Raw genomic sequence first — 15,999 nt, forward strand, 5'->3', positions numbered from 1 at the left:
GGATATAAGATCACATGCTCGCCCTCTGGTGGTCTCTCTGGGTATTACATCATATGCTTGCCCTCTAGTGGTCTCTGTGGATATAACACCACATGCTCGCCCTCTGGTGGTCTCTGGGTATTACATCACATGCTCACCCTCTGGTGGTTTCTCTGGGTATAACATCACATGCTCGCCCTCTGGTGGTCTCTGTGGATATAACATCACATGCTCGCCCTCTGGTGGTCTCTCTGGGTATAACACCACATGCTCGCCCTCTGGTGGTCTCTGTGGATATAACATCACATGCTCGCCCTCTGGTTGTCTCTCTGGGTATAACATCACATGCTCGCCCTCTGGTGGTCTCTGTGGATATAAGATCACATGCTCGCCCTCTGGTGGTCTCTCTGGGTATTACATCATATGCTCGCCCTCTACTGGTCTCCGTGGATATAACACCACATGCTCGCCCTCTGGTGGTCTCTGGGTATTACATCACATGCTCGCCCTCTGGTGGTCTCTGGGTATTACATCACATGCTCGCCCTCTGGTGGTTCCCTGGGTATAACATCACATGCTCGCCCTCTGGTGGTCTCTCTGGGTATTACATCACGTGTTCGCCCTCTGGTGGTCTCTCATCACGTGCTCGCCCTCTGGTGGTCTCACATCACGTGCTCGCCCTCTGGTGGTCTCACATAACATGCTCGCCCTCTGGTGTTCTCTCTCTGAGTATAACATCACCTGCTCGCCCTCTGGTGGTCTCTCTGGGTATTAAATCATGTGCTCACCCTCTGGTGGTCTCTCTGGGTATTATATCACATGCTCGCCCTCTGGTGGTCTCTCTGGGTATTACATCACATTCTCGCCCTCTGGTGGTCTCTCATCACGTGCTCGCCCTCTGGTGGTCTCTCTGGGTATAACTTCACCTGCTCGCCCTCTGGTGGTCTTCTCTGGGTATAACATCGCCTACTCATCTTCTGGTGGTCTCTCTGGGTATAACATCACCTGCTCGCCCTCTGGTAGTCTCTGTGGATATATCATCACATCCTCGCCCTCTGGTGGTCTCTCTGGGTATAACATCACTTGCTCGCCCTCTGGTGGTCTCTCTCGGTATAACATCAATTGCTCGCCCCCTGGTGGTCTCTCTGGGTATAACATCACCCGCTCGCCCTCTGGTAGTCTCTCTGGGTATTACATCACGTGCTCGCCCTCTGGTGTTCTCTCTGGGTATTACATCACGTGCTCGCCCTCTGATGGTCTCTCTGGGTATAACACCACATGCTCGCCCTCTGGTGGTCTCTGTGGATATAACATCACATGCTCGCCCTCTGGTTGTCTCTCTGGGTATAACATCACATGCTCGCCCTCTGGTGGTCTCTGTGGATATAAGATCACATGCTCGCCCTCTGGTGGTCTCTCTGGGTATTACATCATATGCTTGCCCTCTAGTGGTCTCTGTGGATATAACACCACATGCTCGCACTCTGGTGGTCTCTGGGTATTACATCACATGCTCTCCCTCTGGTGGTCTCTGGGTATTACATCACATGCTCGCCCTCTGGTGGTTTCTCTGGGTATTACATCACATGCTCGCCCTCTGGTGGTCTCTGGGTATTACATCACATGCTCGCCCTCTGGTGGTCTCTGGGTATTACATCACATGCTCGCCCTCTGGTGGTCTCTGTGGATATAACATCACATGCTCGCCCTCTGGTGGTCTCTCTGGGTATAACACCACATGCTCGCCCTCTGGTGGTCTCTGGGTATTACATCACATGCTCGCCCTCTGGTGGTTTCTCTGGGTATAACATCACATGCTTGCCCTCTGGTGGTCTCTCTGGGTATTACATCACGTGCTCGCCCTCTGGTGGTCTCTCATCACGTGTTCGCCCTCTGGTGGTCTCTCATCACGTGCTCGCCCTCTGGTGGTCTCACATCACGTGCTCGCCCTCTGGTGGTCTCACATAACATGCTCGCCCTCTGGTGTTCTCTCTCTGAGTATAACATCACCTGCTCGCCCTCTGGTGGTCTCTCTGGGTATTAAATCATGTGCTCACCCTCTGGTGGTCTCTCTGGGTATTATATCACATGCTCGCCCTCTGGTGGTCTCTCTGGGTATTACATCACATTCTCGCCCTCTGGTGGTCTCTCATCACGTGCTCGCCCTCTGGTGGTCTCTCTGGGTATAACTTCACCTGCTCGCCCTCTGGTGGTCTTCTCTGGGTATAACATCGCCTACTCATCTTCTGGTGGTCTCTCTGGGTATAACATCACCTGCTCGCCCTCTGGTAGTCTCTGTGGATATATCATCACATCCTCGCCCTCTGGTGGTCTCTCTGGCTATAACATCACTTGCTCGCCCTCTGGTGGTCTCTCTCGGTATAACATCAATTGCTCGCCCTCTGGTGGTCTCTCTGGGTATAACATCACCCGCTCGCCCTCTGGTGGTCTCTCTGGGTATTACATCACGTGCTCGCCCTCTGGTGTTCTCTCTGGGTATTACATCACGTGCTCGCCCTCTGATGGTCTCTCTGGGTATAACATCACGTGCTCGCCCTCTGGTGGTCTCTGTGGGTATAACATCACGTGCTTGCCCTCTGGTGGCCTCTCTCGGTATAACATCACGTGCTCGCCCTCTGGTGGTCTCTCTGGGTATTACATCATATGCTCGCCCTCTGGTGGTCTCTCTGGGTATAATTTCACCAGCTCGCCCTCTGGTGGTCTCTCTGGGTATAACATCACTTGCTCGCCCTCTGGTGGTCTCTCTGTGTATAACATCACATGCTCGCCCTCTGGTGGTCTCTCTCTGTGTATAACATCACATGCTCGCCCTCTGGTGGTCTCTCTGGATATAGCATCACCTGCTCGCCCTCTGGTGGTCTCTCTGGGTTTTACATCATGTGCTCGCCCTCTGGTGGTCTCTGTGGATATAACATCACATGCTCGCCCTCTGGTGTTCTCTGTGGGTATTAAATCACGTGCTCGCCCTCTAGTGGTCTCTCTGGGTATTACATCACGTGCTCGCCCTCTGGTGGTCTCTCTGGGTATAACATCAATTGCTCGCCCTCTGGTGGTCTCTCTGGGTATAACATCACCCGCTCGCCCTCTGGTGGTCTCTCTGGGTATTACATCACGTGCTCGCCCTCTGGTGTTCTCTGGGTATTACATCACGTGCTCGCCCTCTGATGGTCTCTCTGGGTATAACATCACGTGCTCGCCCTCTGGTGGCCTCTCTCGGTATAACATCACGTGCTCACCCTCTGGTGGTCTCTCTGGGTATAACCACCTGCTCGCCCTCTGGTGGCCTCTCTCGGTATAACATCACGTGCTCACCCTCTGGTGGTCTCTCTGGGTATAACATCACGTTCTCGCCCTCTGGTGGTCTCTCTGGGTATAACCACCTGCTCGCCCTCTGGTGGCCTCTCTCGGTATAACATCACGTGCTCACCCTCTGGTGGTCTCTCTCGGTATAACATCACGTTCTCGCCCTCTGGTGGTCTCTCTGGGTATAACCACCTGCTCGCCCTCTGGTGGCCTCTCTCGGTATAACATCACGTGCTCACCCTCTGGTGGTCTCTCTGGGTATAACATCACGTTCTCGCCCTCTGGTGGTCTCTCTGGGTATTACATCACGTTCTCGCCCTCTGGTGGTCTCTCTGGGTATAACATCACGTGCTCGCCCTCTGGTGGTCTCTCTTGGTATTACATCACGTGCTCACCCTCTGGTGGTCTCTGGATGTATTGCAGGTAGCTTTCCTGTTCGGAGACTTCGGGGCACGCGGTGCATCCCGCTTTTCTGCAGTTATTGTTGGGAGATTTTTTTCTGACGTGGTGAGTGTGACGTGTGACGCTCCAGCTCCTGGCATCTTCCCTTAGTAAGCATGGCCGCTTACTTCCGCATCACAAACATTCCGCAAATGGACACGTCATAGCCAATCAGCGGGCGACAACTATAATGCTTCCGCCCGTGACGTTTCTCAGATCTCAGCCAATGGGAAAGCAGGACGTGTTACGGGCAGTGACATCCAGCCAATCAGTGCTTGCGTCGTGGAAGCGGATTGTTTCGTTTAGCCAATAGCGAGTGTGCGGGGGCGGGAGGTGTTGCTAGGAGAAGCGGAGCCGTAGTTGCCGGTGAGCTCAGTGTGCGGATAACGGACAGAGATGAGGACGGTGTGCGCCCTGACGGTGACCGGCATCCTGCTCCTACTGCCTGGCCGGGGACAAGCGCTGCGGCCCGGGGAATGCGAGGGTGAGCGTGAAGGCCAACTCTAGTGTGTGGGGGTGGTAACGACAGAGGAAGGGTCACGGTGCTGGAGGGGTAGCGTCAGAGGAAGGGTCACGGTGCTGGAGGGGTAGCGACAGAGGAAGGGTCACGGTGCTGGAGGGGTAGCGTCAGAGGAAGGGTCACGGTGCTGGAGGGGTAGCGACAGAGGAAGGGTCACGGTGCTGGAGGGGTAGCGACAGAGGAAGGGTCACGGTGCTGGAGGGGTAGCGTCAGAGGAAGGGTCACGGTGCTGGAGGGGTAGCGACAGAGGAAGGGTCACGGTGTTGGAGGGGTAGCGACAGAGGAAGGGTCACGGTGCTGGAGGGGTAGCGTCAGAGGAAGGGTCACGGTGCTGGAGGGGTAGCGACAGAGGAAGGGTCACGGTGCTGGAGGGGTAGCGACAGAGGAAGGGTCACGGTGCTGGAGGGGTAGCGTCAGAGGAAGGGTCACGGTGCTGGAGGGGTAGCGACAGAGGAAGGGTCACGGTGCTGGAGGGGTAGCGACAGAGGAAGGGTCACGGTGCTGGAGGGGTAGCGACAGAGGAAGGGTCACGGTGCTGGAGGGGTAGCGACAGAGGAAGGGTCACGGTGCTGGAGGGGTAGCGACAGAGGAAGGGTCACGGTGCTGGAGGGGTAGCGACAGAGGAAGGGTCACGGTGCTGGAGGGGTAGCGACAGAGGAAGGGTCACGGTGCTGGAGGGGTAGCGACAGAGGAAGGGTCACGGTGCTGGAGGGGTAGCGTCAGAGGAAGGGTCACGGTGCTGGAGGGGTAGCGTCAGAGGAAGGGTCACGGTGCTGGAGGGGTAGCGACAGAGGAAGGGTCACGGTGCTGGAGGGGTAGCGTCAGAGGAAGGGTCACGGTGTTGGAGGGGTAGCGTCAGAGGAAGGGTCACGGTGCTGGAGGGGTAGCGACAGAGGAAGGGTCACGGTGCTGGAGGGGTAGCGACAGAGGAAGGGTCACGGTGCTGGAGGGGTAGCGACAGAGGAAGGGTCACGGTGCTGGAGGGGTAGCGACAGAGGAAGGGTCACGGTGCTGGAGGGGTAGCGTCAGAGGAAGGGTCACGGTGCTGGAGGGGTAGCGACAGAGGAAGGGTCACGGTGTTGGAGGGGTAGCGACAGAGGAAGGGTCACGGTGCTGGAGGGGTAGCGTCAGAGGAAGGGTCACGGTGCTGGAGGGGTAGCGACAGAGGAAGGGTCACGGTGCTGGAGGGGTAGCGACAGAGGAAGGGTCACGGTGCTGGAGGGGTAGCGACAGAGGAAGGGTCACGGTGCTGGAGGGGTAGCGACAGAGGAAGGGTCACGGTGCTGGAGGGGTAGCGACAGAGGAAGGGTCACGGTGCTGGAGGGGTAGCGACAGAGGAAGGGTCACGGTGCTGGAGGGGTAGCGACAGAGGAAGGGTCACGGTGCTGGAGGGGTAGCGACAGAGGAAGGGTCACGGTGCTGGAGGGGTAGCGACAGAGGAAGGGTCACGGTGTTGGAGGGGTAGCGACAGAGGAAGGGTCACGGTGCTGGAGGGGTAACGACAGAGGAAGGGTCACGGTGTTGGAGGGGTAGCGACAGAGGAAGGGTCACGGTGTTGGAGGGGTAGCGACAGAGGAAGGGTCACGGTGTTGGAGGGGTAGCGACAGAGGAAGGGTCACGGTGCTGGAGGGGTAGCGACAGAGGAAGGGTCACGGTGTGTCTCGTCGTCTATCGTACTCATGTTTAGCCTTTGCCTCCATTGTGGTCCTTGTGATGTTGCTCCCCCTGGTGGTCGGGGGTTCCGGGGAGGCCAACACTCCCTGCACTCCGCTCATCCTTCGGGGCCTGCTGTGTACACTTAAGACCCCTGAGGGTGATTACAGCCGTGTTCCTGGGTCTCTGTAGAACCGCAGAATGAGTTCTGTGCTGTGAGCTCCTGGGCCGACCCCACCTGCCTTCTTGTGACCACTGTATAGTGAGGGGTGGGTGCCGTCTCTTCACCGGTGTTGCCCCTCAGAGCCTTCTCCCTGGTGGGCCGCCATGGGTTGTCTTAAGCTTTGCACTCATTCTGACTCTTCACTCGTTGTTTGCAGTCTGTGTATCGTTCCTGAGCCGCTTCTATGAGTCCCTCAAAGAGAATGATGTGAATTTCACCCCGAACGAGGTGGAGAAAGAGCTGCACAAATCCTGTGGCGCCGCCAAAGGGAAAGAGAACAGATTTGTGAGTACTGTGTGAATGGTGACCAGCCGATCTGTGGTCCGGTAACGTAAGGGGCGCGGTCTGCAGTGGACGGCGATTACACTCGGCCTCGCCTCTCCTGCCAGTAATCCCTCGTGTTTCCCAGCCGATCTGCCGTCTTCTTGCTTATTCCGGCTGCGGTGACGCTCACGGTGATGGTTGACGCTGCGGTTTCATCGTGGATCCAGAGCAGTCGACTGCTTGTTTCTTCTCTTGTATTACAAGGGGCGCAGTGTGCACGGACGGTGGCAGGATAAAGGACGTCCTCTGGATGTCACGGCCGGCGGCAGGATAAAGGACGTCCTCTGGATGTCACGGCCGGCGGCAGGATAAAGGAAGTCCTCTGGATGTCACGGACGGTGGCAGGATAAAGGACGTCCTCTGGATGTCACGGACGGTGGCAGGATAAAGGACGTCCTCTGGATGTCACGGACGGCGGCAGGATAAATGACGTCCTCTGGATGTCACGGCCGGCGGCAGGATAAAGGACGTCCTCTGGATGTCACAGATGGCGGCAGGATAAAGGACGTCCTCTGGATGTCACGGCCGGCGGCAGGATAAAGGACGTCCTCTGGATGTCACGGCCGGCGGCAGGATAAAGGACGTCCTCTGGATGTCACGGCCGGCGGCAGGATAAAGGACGTCCTCTGGATGTCGCGGCAGGATAAAGGACGTCCTCTGGATGTCACAGACGGCGGCAGGATAAAGGACGTCCTCTGGATGTCACAGACGGCGGCAGGATAAAGGACGTCCTCTGGATGTCACGGCCGGCGGCAGGATAAAGGGCGTCCTCTGGATGTCACGGCCGGCGGCAGGATAAAGGGCGTCCTCTGGATGTCACGGCCGGCGGCAGGATAAAGGGCGTCCTCTGGATGTCACGGCCGGCGGCAGGATAAAGGGCGTCCTCTGGATGTCACGGCCGGCGGCAGGATAAAGGGCGTCCTCTGGATGTCACGGCCGGCGGCAGGATAAAGGGCGTCCTCTGGATGTCACGGCCGGCGGCAGGATAAAGGGCGTCCTCTGGATGTCACGGACGGCGGCAGGATAAAGGACGTCCTCTGGATGTCGCATCCTCCACATAGATTCTGCAGCACGAGATTCTATAAAAATATCATCTACGGCCGGAGGGAAAATCTGCAATTCTAATATGTGGGAACGAACCATTAAACCTGGGAAAATCCTAGAGCAAATCTAACCGGCTGTGTACAAACTTCTACCACCGGATGGAAGACAACAGAGTTCATGTTAATGTTGGCCACCAATTCGAGAGGACGCGGGCCCCGCACACCCGTCACACTCAACAATAGTAATGGTCCCTGGCTGGAGCAATGGTTCTGCCGTGGTGTCAAGTAAACGCCACCGAGATGTGCCAAAGTCTTCAATTTGTGTCTGTCTTTGGCGCATCAAGGTCTTCACCGACACTGGGGGGAGTGCCGGACCCCAAGTGCCTCTATGCTGCAGAATCTTATTGTGTATCTATACACGGAGCTCCCCCTAGTGGTGGCTGCAGACAGGATCTTATCATATATCTCTGTATACAGGGAGCTCCCTCTAGTGGTGGCTGCAGACAGGATCTTATCATGTATCTCTGTATACAGGGAGCTCCCCCTAGTGGTGGCTGCAGTCAGGATCTTATCATGTATCTCTGTATACAGGGAGCTCCCCCTAGTGGTGGCTGCAGACAGGATCTTATCATGTATCTCTATACAGGGAGCTCCCCCTAGTGGTGGCTGCAGTCAGGATCTTATCATGTATCTCTGTATACAGGGAGCTCCCCCTAGTGGTGGCTGCAGTCAGGATCTTATCATGTATCTCTATACAGGGAGCTCCCCCTAGTGGTGGCTGCAGACAGGATCTTATCATGTATCTCTATACAGGGAGCTCCCCCTAGTGGTGGCTGCAGACAGGATCTTATCATGTATCTCTATACAGGGAGCTCCCCCTAGTGGTGGCTGCAGACAGGATCTTATCATGTATTTCTGTATACAGGGAGCTCCCCCTAGTGGTGGCTGCAGACAGGATCTTATCTCTGTACAGGGAGCTCCCCCTAGTGGTGGCTGCAGACAGGATCTTATCATGTATCTCTACAGGGAGCTCCCCCTAGTGGTGGCTGCAGACAGGATCTTATCATGTATCTCTGTATACAGGGAGCTCCCCCTAGTGGTGGCTGCAGACAGGATCTTATCATATATCTCTATACAGGGAGCTCCCCCTAGTGGTGACTGCAGACAGGATCTTATCTCACAATTTAGTGGCTGTGTGCAGGGAATTTGGGTTACACAATGCTATTGTTTGTGGTTGCATGTATGTGCAGAGTGCCTGGTCAGACATGACCTCATAATCGTTGCCTGTTGCGTATCGCCAGAGCCATGTATATAGGCTGTGACCTCTAACCTTCATCCTCTGCTTTTTCTTAGTGCTACTACATTGGAGCCACCAGTGACGCAGCCACAAAGATCACTAATGAGGTGTCTAAGCCGCTCAGTCACCACATCCCCGTTGAGAAAATCTGTGAGAAGCTGAAGAAGAAGGACGGTCAGATCTGTGAGCTGAAATATGGTGAGTGCAGTGGGGGCTGGGTACTTGGGGGGGCTGCTGGACTCGGGGTGACCTTTCTTTCCTCTCTACAGATAAGCAGATTGATCTGAGCACAGTGGATCTGAAGAAGCTGAGGGTGAAGGAACTGAAGAAGATCCTGGATGACTGGGGGGAAACGTGTAAGGGCTGCGCAGAGAAGTCTGACTACATTCGCAAGATCAACGAGCAGATGCCAAAATATGCGCCCAATGCAGCGAATGCACGGACGGACCTCTGAGCCCGCTGGACTCGTGCACTGACCCCCGGGCACAGACTGGAGATGACGACTAGCTTAATTTACTTTTTATAAAAAATAGAATTTTTTCTTTCTGTCTGGAGGACGCCGGACGTTGGAGGAAGCGATCGGCTGTAGATGACTTCTGCTGCCGCCGGTCACAATGGCGGTTTATGGAATACGTTGACTTCTGCGAGTGGCATTTTTTTCTTGAAAATAAAATATTTGACTCTGTTTCCTGCTGGTGGCGTCCCGGCCCGGGACTTCTGGAGCGCAGTGGTGGCGGCTCTCTCCACCTGCTTCTCTGCAGAGCCGTGTTTGTCAGCCGGCTGCGGTGCAGCTTTAAGTTACTGGCTGGATGTCATCAGTATTGCATAGTATGGCAGCTGTCCGTGGAGCAGTACCTGCTGCAGGTATTTTGGGGGATTCATCCGCACTTGTCTCCGTATTACTGACATGTGCAGAGCAATATTCCTATTAAGAGTGGATGTAGGAAGATGTTCCCAGGACGACGGAGCAGCGTTATCAGCCAGATCGTGGTGAAATCTCCGCTCTGCTACATCTGTGCATGCAGTATGACAGCACAGCAGAGCCGACCCTGCCACTGACTGCAGTCCTGATCATGAGTAAATCCTGAACTTGACCGATCGTCTGCAGCAGTCATGATTCATCTGTTATTTCATCTGTCACATCCAGAGCTGCATTCATGATTCTGCTTTTGCCTGACAATGCACAAGTACAGTAATATGACCTGCCCTGCCACATGAGCACTGACAGGTGTGCAGCAGAACTGTGATTGCAGCTCTGGATGTACCCAATAATATTCCGTATCTGTGAGGACGCTGTAAGTGATGGGGACGCTGCTCTGTACGTTCGTCTTCCGCCTGGTTTTCTACCAGCGAGCGGATTTGCAGTTGCATCTATTTATTGTATTCACGGTTTATCTTCTGTTTCTGTGTGGCGTTTGCTAACATTAAAAATTCCACCGACTCGGTCCACTCCATTATATCGGCCAGTCTTCTATTGTCTCTCCAGACCTGATTGTTATTTATTTTAAGCTTTGTCAACCACAAGTGTCAGAAACAAATCCTGTATGACCTCCACATGAGGAGAGAGACTGCTCCAGCACTCACCGCAGCGGCTGCCACGTCTGTATCACATCCGCTATCTAACCCACACCCGGGCTTCTGACCGCCCATGGTCTGAAACGGTGGCCCATGGGCTGCACCAAGCCCTCTGCTGCCTGCATCCGGCTCCATCTTCCACCAGTCCGCGTGTGAGACAGAAGCAGCGATGACGTCCTTCACTCTGCGTCTCAGCAGCAGATGCAGTACCTGGGAGTGGCCACTGGATGGAGCTAGTTAATCGTAGTAGTAAAAGATTATAGCTATAAAGTTATGTACAGCACAATCCTATATAGGGAAGGAACAGAACAATGTACGTGGGGACCACAACCTCCTACTAGATAATCTGTAACAGCCAGCGGCTACTGCGGAGGGCTCCCTACAAAAACAAAGCAGAAATAATACTAAAAAACTAAGGGAAATGAGCCTCACCGTGTGAATAGTAGGTGGCCTCCAATATGGCAGCTGGGATCCAAAGTCCGTCTGACCACCGGATAAGAGCAAAAAAAAAAATAAAGACAGAAGGATCGACCAGCTGGATAGGGATAAAAAACGTCTTCTTTATTTCATATCGTTAAAATTAGAGTCCAGGCAGGTTGGGACCAAGAAAGGTAAGTGCACATGGTGCAGACTTTTCCGTGAAGATTTGCTGAATCTATAGGTAAAATGACCTGCAGATTTCCTGCGGTCCTTGTGTGGATTTCGCCTACGTTTTTCCACCTGCGGATTCCTATAATGGAAGAGGTGTAAAAATGCTGCGGATTCCGCACAAAGAATTGACATGCTGCAGAAAATAAACCACAGCAAATCTGCGCTGAATTTTCCCACAGCATGTGCACAGTGGATTTGGTTTTCCATAGATGTACACCGCATGGAAAACTGCTGCGAATCCACAGGGCCAAATCCACTGCGGATCTGCAACGTATGCACATACCCAAAGACATCGGACGCGTTTCTGGCCGAAGCCCTTAGTCATAGACTATACAAGACTGTCAGAAACGCGTCAGAATGTCTTCTTAAGGCCCCGTCACACTAAGCGATCTCAGTAGCGAGATCGCTGCTGAGTCACAACTTTTGTGACGTAACAGCGATCTCACCAGCGGGATCGCTGTGTGTGACAGCGATCAGCGAGCGGCCCCCCTGCCGGAATCGCTAATCGCTGGAAGAAACCTCTGGACATTTCTTTGGTCGCTGGTCTCCCGCTGGCCAGCACGCATCGCTGTGTGTGACAGGCGGGAGACCAGCGATCAGGTGTAAAAAATACTAAAAAAAATATAGTTATTCTCACCTTCCGACGTCCCGTTCAGCCATCCTGCCTCTCCACGCTCCGGTCCCAGTGATCCTTTGCGAGAATGACTGCGAGACTTTGTTATCCCTCGAGACCGTGACATCTCACGGTCATTCTCGCAAAGGATCACTGGGACCGGAGCGTGGAGAGAGGCAGGATGGCTGAACGGGACGTCGGAAGGTGAGAATAACTATATATTTTTTTTTTATTCTATTTTTTACAGGGATGGTCAGCGATGGCGGGCGCTCGGCATCGCTGTGCTGATCGCTGGTGAAGCTGTCTGTGTGACAGCTCACCAGCGATCACATAGCGACTTACTAGCAATCCTGACACCTTGATATCGGTGTCGGGATCGCTGGTAAGTCGCTTAGTGTGACTGGGCCTTTACTCTCAACCTGTCTGGACTCATTTTAACGATAGGAAATAAAGAAGTTTTTTATCCATATCCAGCTTGTCGATCCGTCGTTCTCTTTTTTTTTTTCAGAAACAATACTATAGTAATAAAATACCACACCGTATGTACAAGAATAACTACTATAATACTGCCCCCTATGTACAAGAATATAACTACTATAATACTGCTCCTACGTACAAGAATATAACTACTATAATACTGCTCCTATGTACAAGAATATAACTACTATAATACTGCTCCTATGTACAAGAATATAACTACTATAATACTGCTCCTACGTACAAGAATATAACTACTATAATACTGCTCCTATGTACAAGAATATAACTACTATAATACTGCTCCTATGTACAAGAATATAACTACTATAATACTGCCCCTATGTCCAAGAATATAACTACTATAATACTGCTCCTATGTACAAGAATATAACTACTATAATACTGCCCCCTATGTACAAGAATATAACTACTATAATACTGCTCCTATGTACAAGAATATAACTACTATAATACTGCTCCTATGTACAAGAATATAACTACTATAATACTGCCCCTATGTACAAGAATATAACTACTATATATAACTAATATAACTACTACAGAGACCACTCCTCTCTGCTTCACACCTGACTGCACTTAGTTGTACATATATTGCAGAGCACAAGTCTGCATAGACTTCAGTCTGCATTGTGATTCCTATAAGTGTGTTCTAGAAGTGTGAAGATTAATTTAAGAATTAAAACCAGAATTGAACCAGAAAAAGGTAGGGGAGAAAACAAGGGGAACTGCTACCTTGGATCTAATCCTTATAAACAGGGAGGAAATGGTTGAGGAGGTAAAAGTGGCTGGAACCCTAGGAGGTAGCGACCATGCTATTTTAGAATTTTGGATAACTAGAGGCGGAAGACCTGTGAAGACTCAGACGTCAAGGTTAGATTTCAGAAAGGCAGATTTTAAGGGATTCAGAAAGAGAATTGGAGGGATCCAATGGCTGGATATCCTTAAAGACAAAAATGTCCAGGAAGGATGGGAAATCTTGAAAAATGAAATTCTCAAAGCACAGTTGTTAACAATTCCGAAAAGAGGGAAGAATAGGAAGCATTTAAGGAAACCAGGATGGGTGAACACAGAACTTAAGCACATGCTAAAAAGGAAGAAAAAAATGTTTATAAAATGGAAAGAGGGAGGCATATCTAAAGAAGAATATAATGCTGTCTGCAGAATCTGCAGGGCACAAATCAGATTAGCTAAAGCTGAAAATGAATTGAGGCTTGCAAGAGATGTCAAAAGCAATAATAAAGGATTTTGGGGATATGTCAAAAGTAAAAGAAAAGTCAAAGATGCTATAGGATTTTTACAGGATGAAAATGATGAAATGGTAAGACAGGATGTTGAGAAGGCTGAACTTTTAAATTCCTATTTTGCATCTGTTTTCTCTCAGAAAGGAAATGTAACACCAACTGTTATTCACTGTCCTATTAAGGGAATAGAAGAATCCAGGATATCTATAAACAGAAAGATAGTGAGGAAACACTTAGCTAACCTAAATGAATTCAAGTCTCCAGGTCCAGATGAATTACACCCCAGAGTACTGAAGGAGATAGCAGAAGAAATTTTTGAACCCCTCTCCATAATCTTTGAAAATTCTTGGAGAACAGGAGAAGTGCCAGAAGACTGGAGAAGAGCAAATGTTGTTCCTATCTTCAAAAAGGGGAAGAAGGTGGACCCAGGCAACTATAGGCCGGTGAGTCTGACTTCTATACCAGGAAAGATCTTTGAACAAATTATTAAACAACATGTAAGTCAATACCTGGATAAGAATGAAGTGATCAAACAGAGTCAGCATGGGTTTGTAACTAATAAGTCATGTCAGACTAACTTAATTTCCTTCTATGACGGTATCACTGATTGGGTGGATCAAGGAAATGCTGTAGATATAGTATATCTTGACTTCAGCAAAGCATTTGACAAAGTCTCTCATACAATCCTTATTGAAAAAATGACTAAGTATGGAATGGACAAGGCAACTGTTAGGTGGATTCATAACTGGCTTAGTGATCGGACCCAAAGAGTGGTCGTAAATGGCTGCACATCCAGTTGGAAGAATGTCTCAAGTGGGGTACCACAGGGCTCTGTCCTGGGCCCTGTATTGTTCAACATCTTTATCAACGATTTAGATGAAGGAATTGAGGGTAAACTGATTAAATTTGCTGATGACACAAAGCTAGGAGGGATAGCTAATACTAGAGAAGAGAGAGAGAGGATTCAAAAAGATTTAAATAAACTGGAGAAGTGGGCAGTAACTAACAGAATGGTTTTTAACAGGGAGAAATGCAAAGTACTACATCTGGGCAATAAAAATGAAAAAAGCATATATAGAATGGGAGGAATAGGGCTAAGTGACAGCACATGTGAAAAAGACTTGGGTATACTAATAGATCACAGACTGAATATGAGTCAACAGTGTGATGCAGCAGCAAAAAAGGCAAATGCAGTTCTAGGATGTATTAACAGAAGCATACAGTCTAGATCACGTGAGGTCATTGTTTCCCTCTACTCCTCTTTGGTCAGACCTCATCTGGAATATTGTGTCCAGTTTTGGGCACCACATTTTAAAAAAGACATCAACAAACTGGAGCAAGTTCAGAAAAGAGCGACCAGAATGGTGACCGGTCTGCAAACCCTGTCTTATGAGGAAAGGTTGCAGGATTTGGGAATGTTTAGTTTGCAAAAGAGAAGACTGAGAGGAGACTTAATTGCTGTCTACAAATATCTAAAGGGCTGTCACATTGTAGAAGGATCAACTTTATTCTCATTTGCACAAGGAAAGACTAGAAGCAATGGGATGAAACTGAATGGGAGGAGACACAGATTAGATATTAGGAAAAACTTTTTGACAGTTAGAGTGATCAATGAGTGGAACAGGCTGCCACGAGAAGTGGTGAGTTCTCCTTCAATGGAAGTCTTCAAACAGAGGCTGGACAGACATCTGACTGGGATGATTTAGCGAATCCTGCTTTGAGCAGGGGGTTGGACCAGATGGCCCAGGAGGTCCCTTCCAACTCTACGATTCTAAGTGGTGTTCAGAAGGGAACTGAAGGTAACTGGACACAGTCACTGTAAACAATGTTTCTGTTTGTTTTCACTTTCACCTCAATAATCCTTCACTTTCTGCTAATTCCCCTAATCCCTACTCCTAGTAAGGAACTGTTCATCTCTTCTTCAATCCTCCCCATCCACCTCACCTCCGCCTCAAAACTCTTGCTTAACATACAATCCTCTGTCTCCAAACACAGACAGCCCCCTCATGCCCTCTCCTGCTCCCACCTGGTAACACTTTCTCTCCTTCTCACTGCTGGTGATATCTCTCCAAATCCTGGTCCTCCTCACCACATTCCCACAGTCATTTCTACCTCCCATCCACACTCTATCACAACCTTCCGTAACCTCTCCAACCTTATACCCATTCACCCAGCCCCCGCTTCCCCAGTCCCACTAACAGGAGCTCTGTGGAACGCTCGCTCTGTCTGCAACAAGCTTTCCTACATCCATGATCTTTTTGTTACTACCAAACTCTCCTTCCTCGCCATCACCGAAACCTGGCTCACCCCTTCTGACACAGCCTCTCCTGCTGCACTTTCGTATGGCGGCTTCCACCTTTCTCACACCCCCCGCCCCAGCTGCAAACATGGTGGAGGAGTTGGTTTTCTCCTGTCAGATACCTGCTCCTTCACCCCAATCCCACTGCCACCCTCTGTTACCCTCCCTTCCTTTGAGGTGCACTCTGTGCGCATCTACTCCCCCTCCAACCTCCAACTGGCTGTCATCTACCGCCCCCCAGGGCCAGCCACCACCTTCTTTGACCACTTCACCACCTGGTTACTTCATTTCCTTTCCGCGGACATCCCTACTATC

At 51.1% G+C, this 15,999-nt stretch overlaps 1 protein-coding gene across 1 annotated transcript; it reads left to right on the forward strand.

Moving 5' to 3' along the window:
* Positions 1 to 4,052: 4,052 nt before the first annotated feature.
* On the forward strand, positions 4,053 to 10,261 carry MANF (mesencephalic astrocyte derived neurotrophic factor). The gene is made up of 4 exons (XM_073562534.1): positions 4,053 to 4,228; positions 6,298 to 6,425; positions 8,861 to 9,002; positions 9,074 to 10,261. Exons 1-4 carry the CDS (start codon positions 4,141 to 4,143, stop codon positions 9,256 to 9,258), a joined length of 543 nt encoding a protein of 180 aa, XP_073418635.1. The 5' UTR covers positions 4,053 to 4,140; the 3' UTR covers positions 9,259 to 10,261.
* Positions 10,262 to 15,999: the final 5,738 nt, after the last annotated feature.

The sequence above is a fragment of the Dendrobates tinctorius genome, unplaced genomic scaffold (assembly GCF_039654945.1).
Source record: "Dendrobates tinctorius isolate UK_male_01 unplaced genomic scaffold, ASM3965494v1 ptg000357l, whole genome shotgun sequence".
NCBI lineage: Eukaryota > Metazoa > Chordata > Amphibia > Anura > Dendrobatidae > Dendrobates > Dendrobates tinctorius.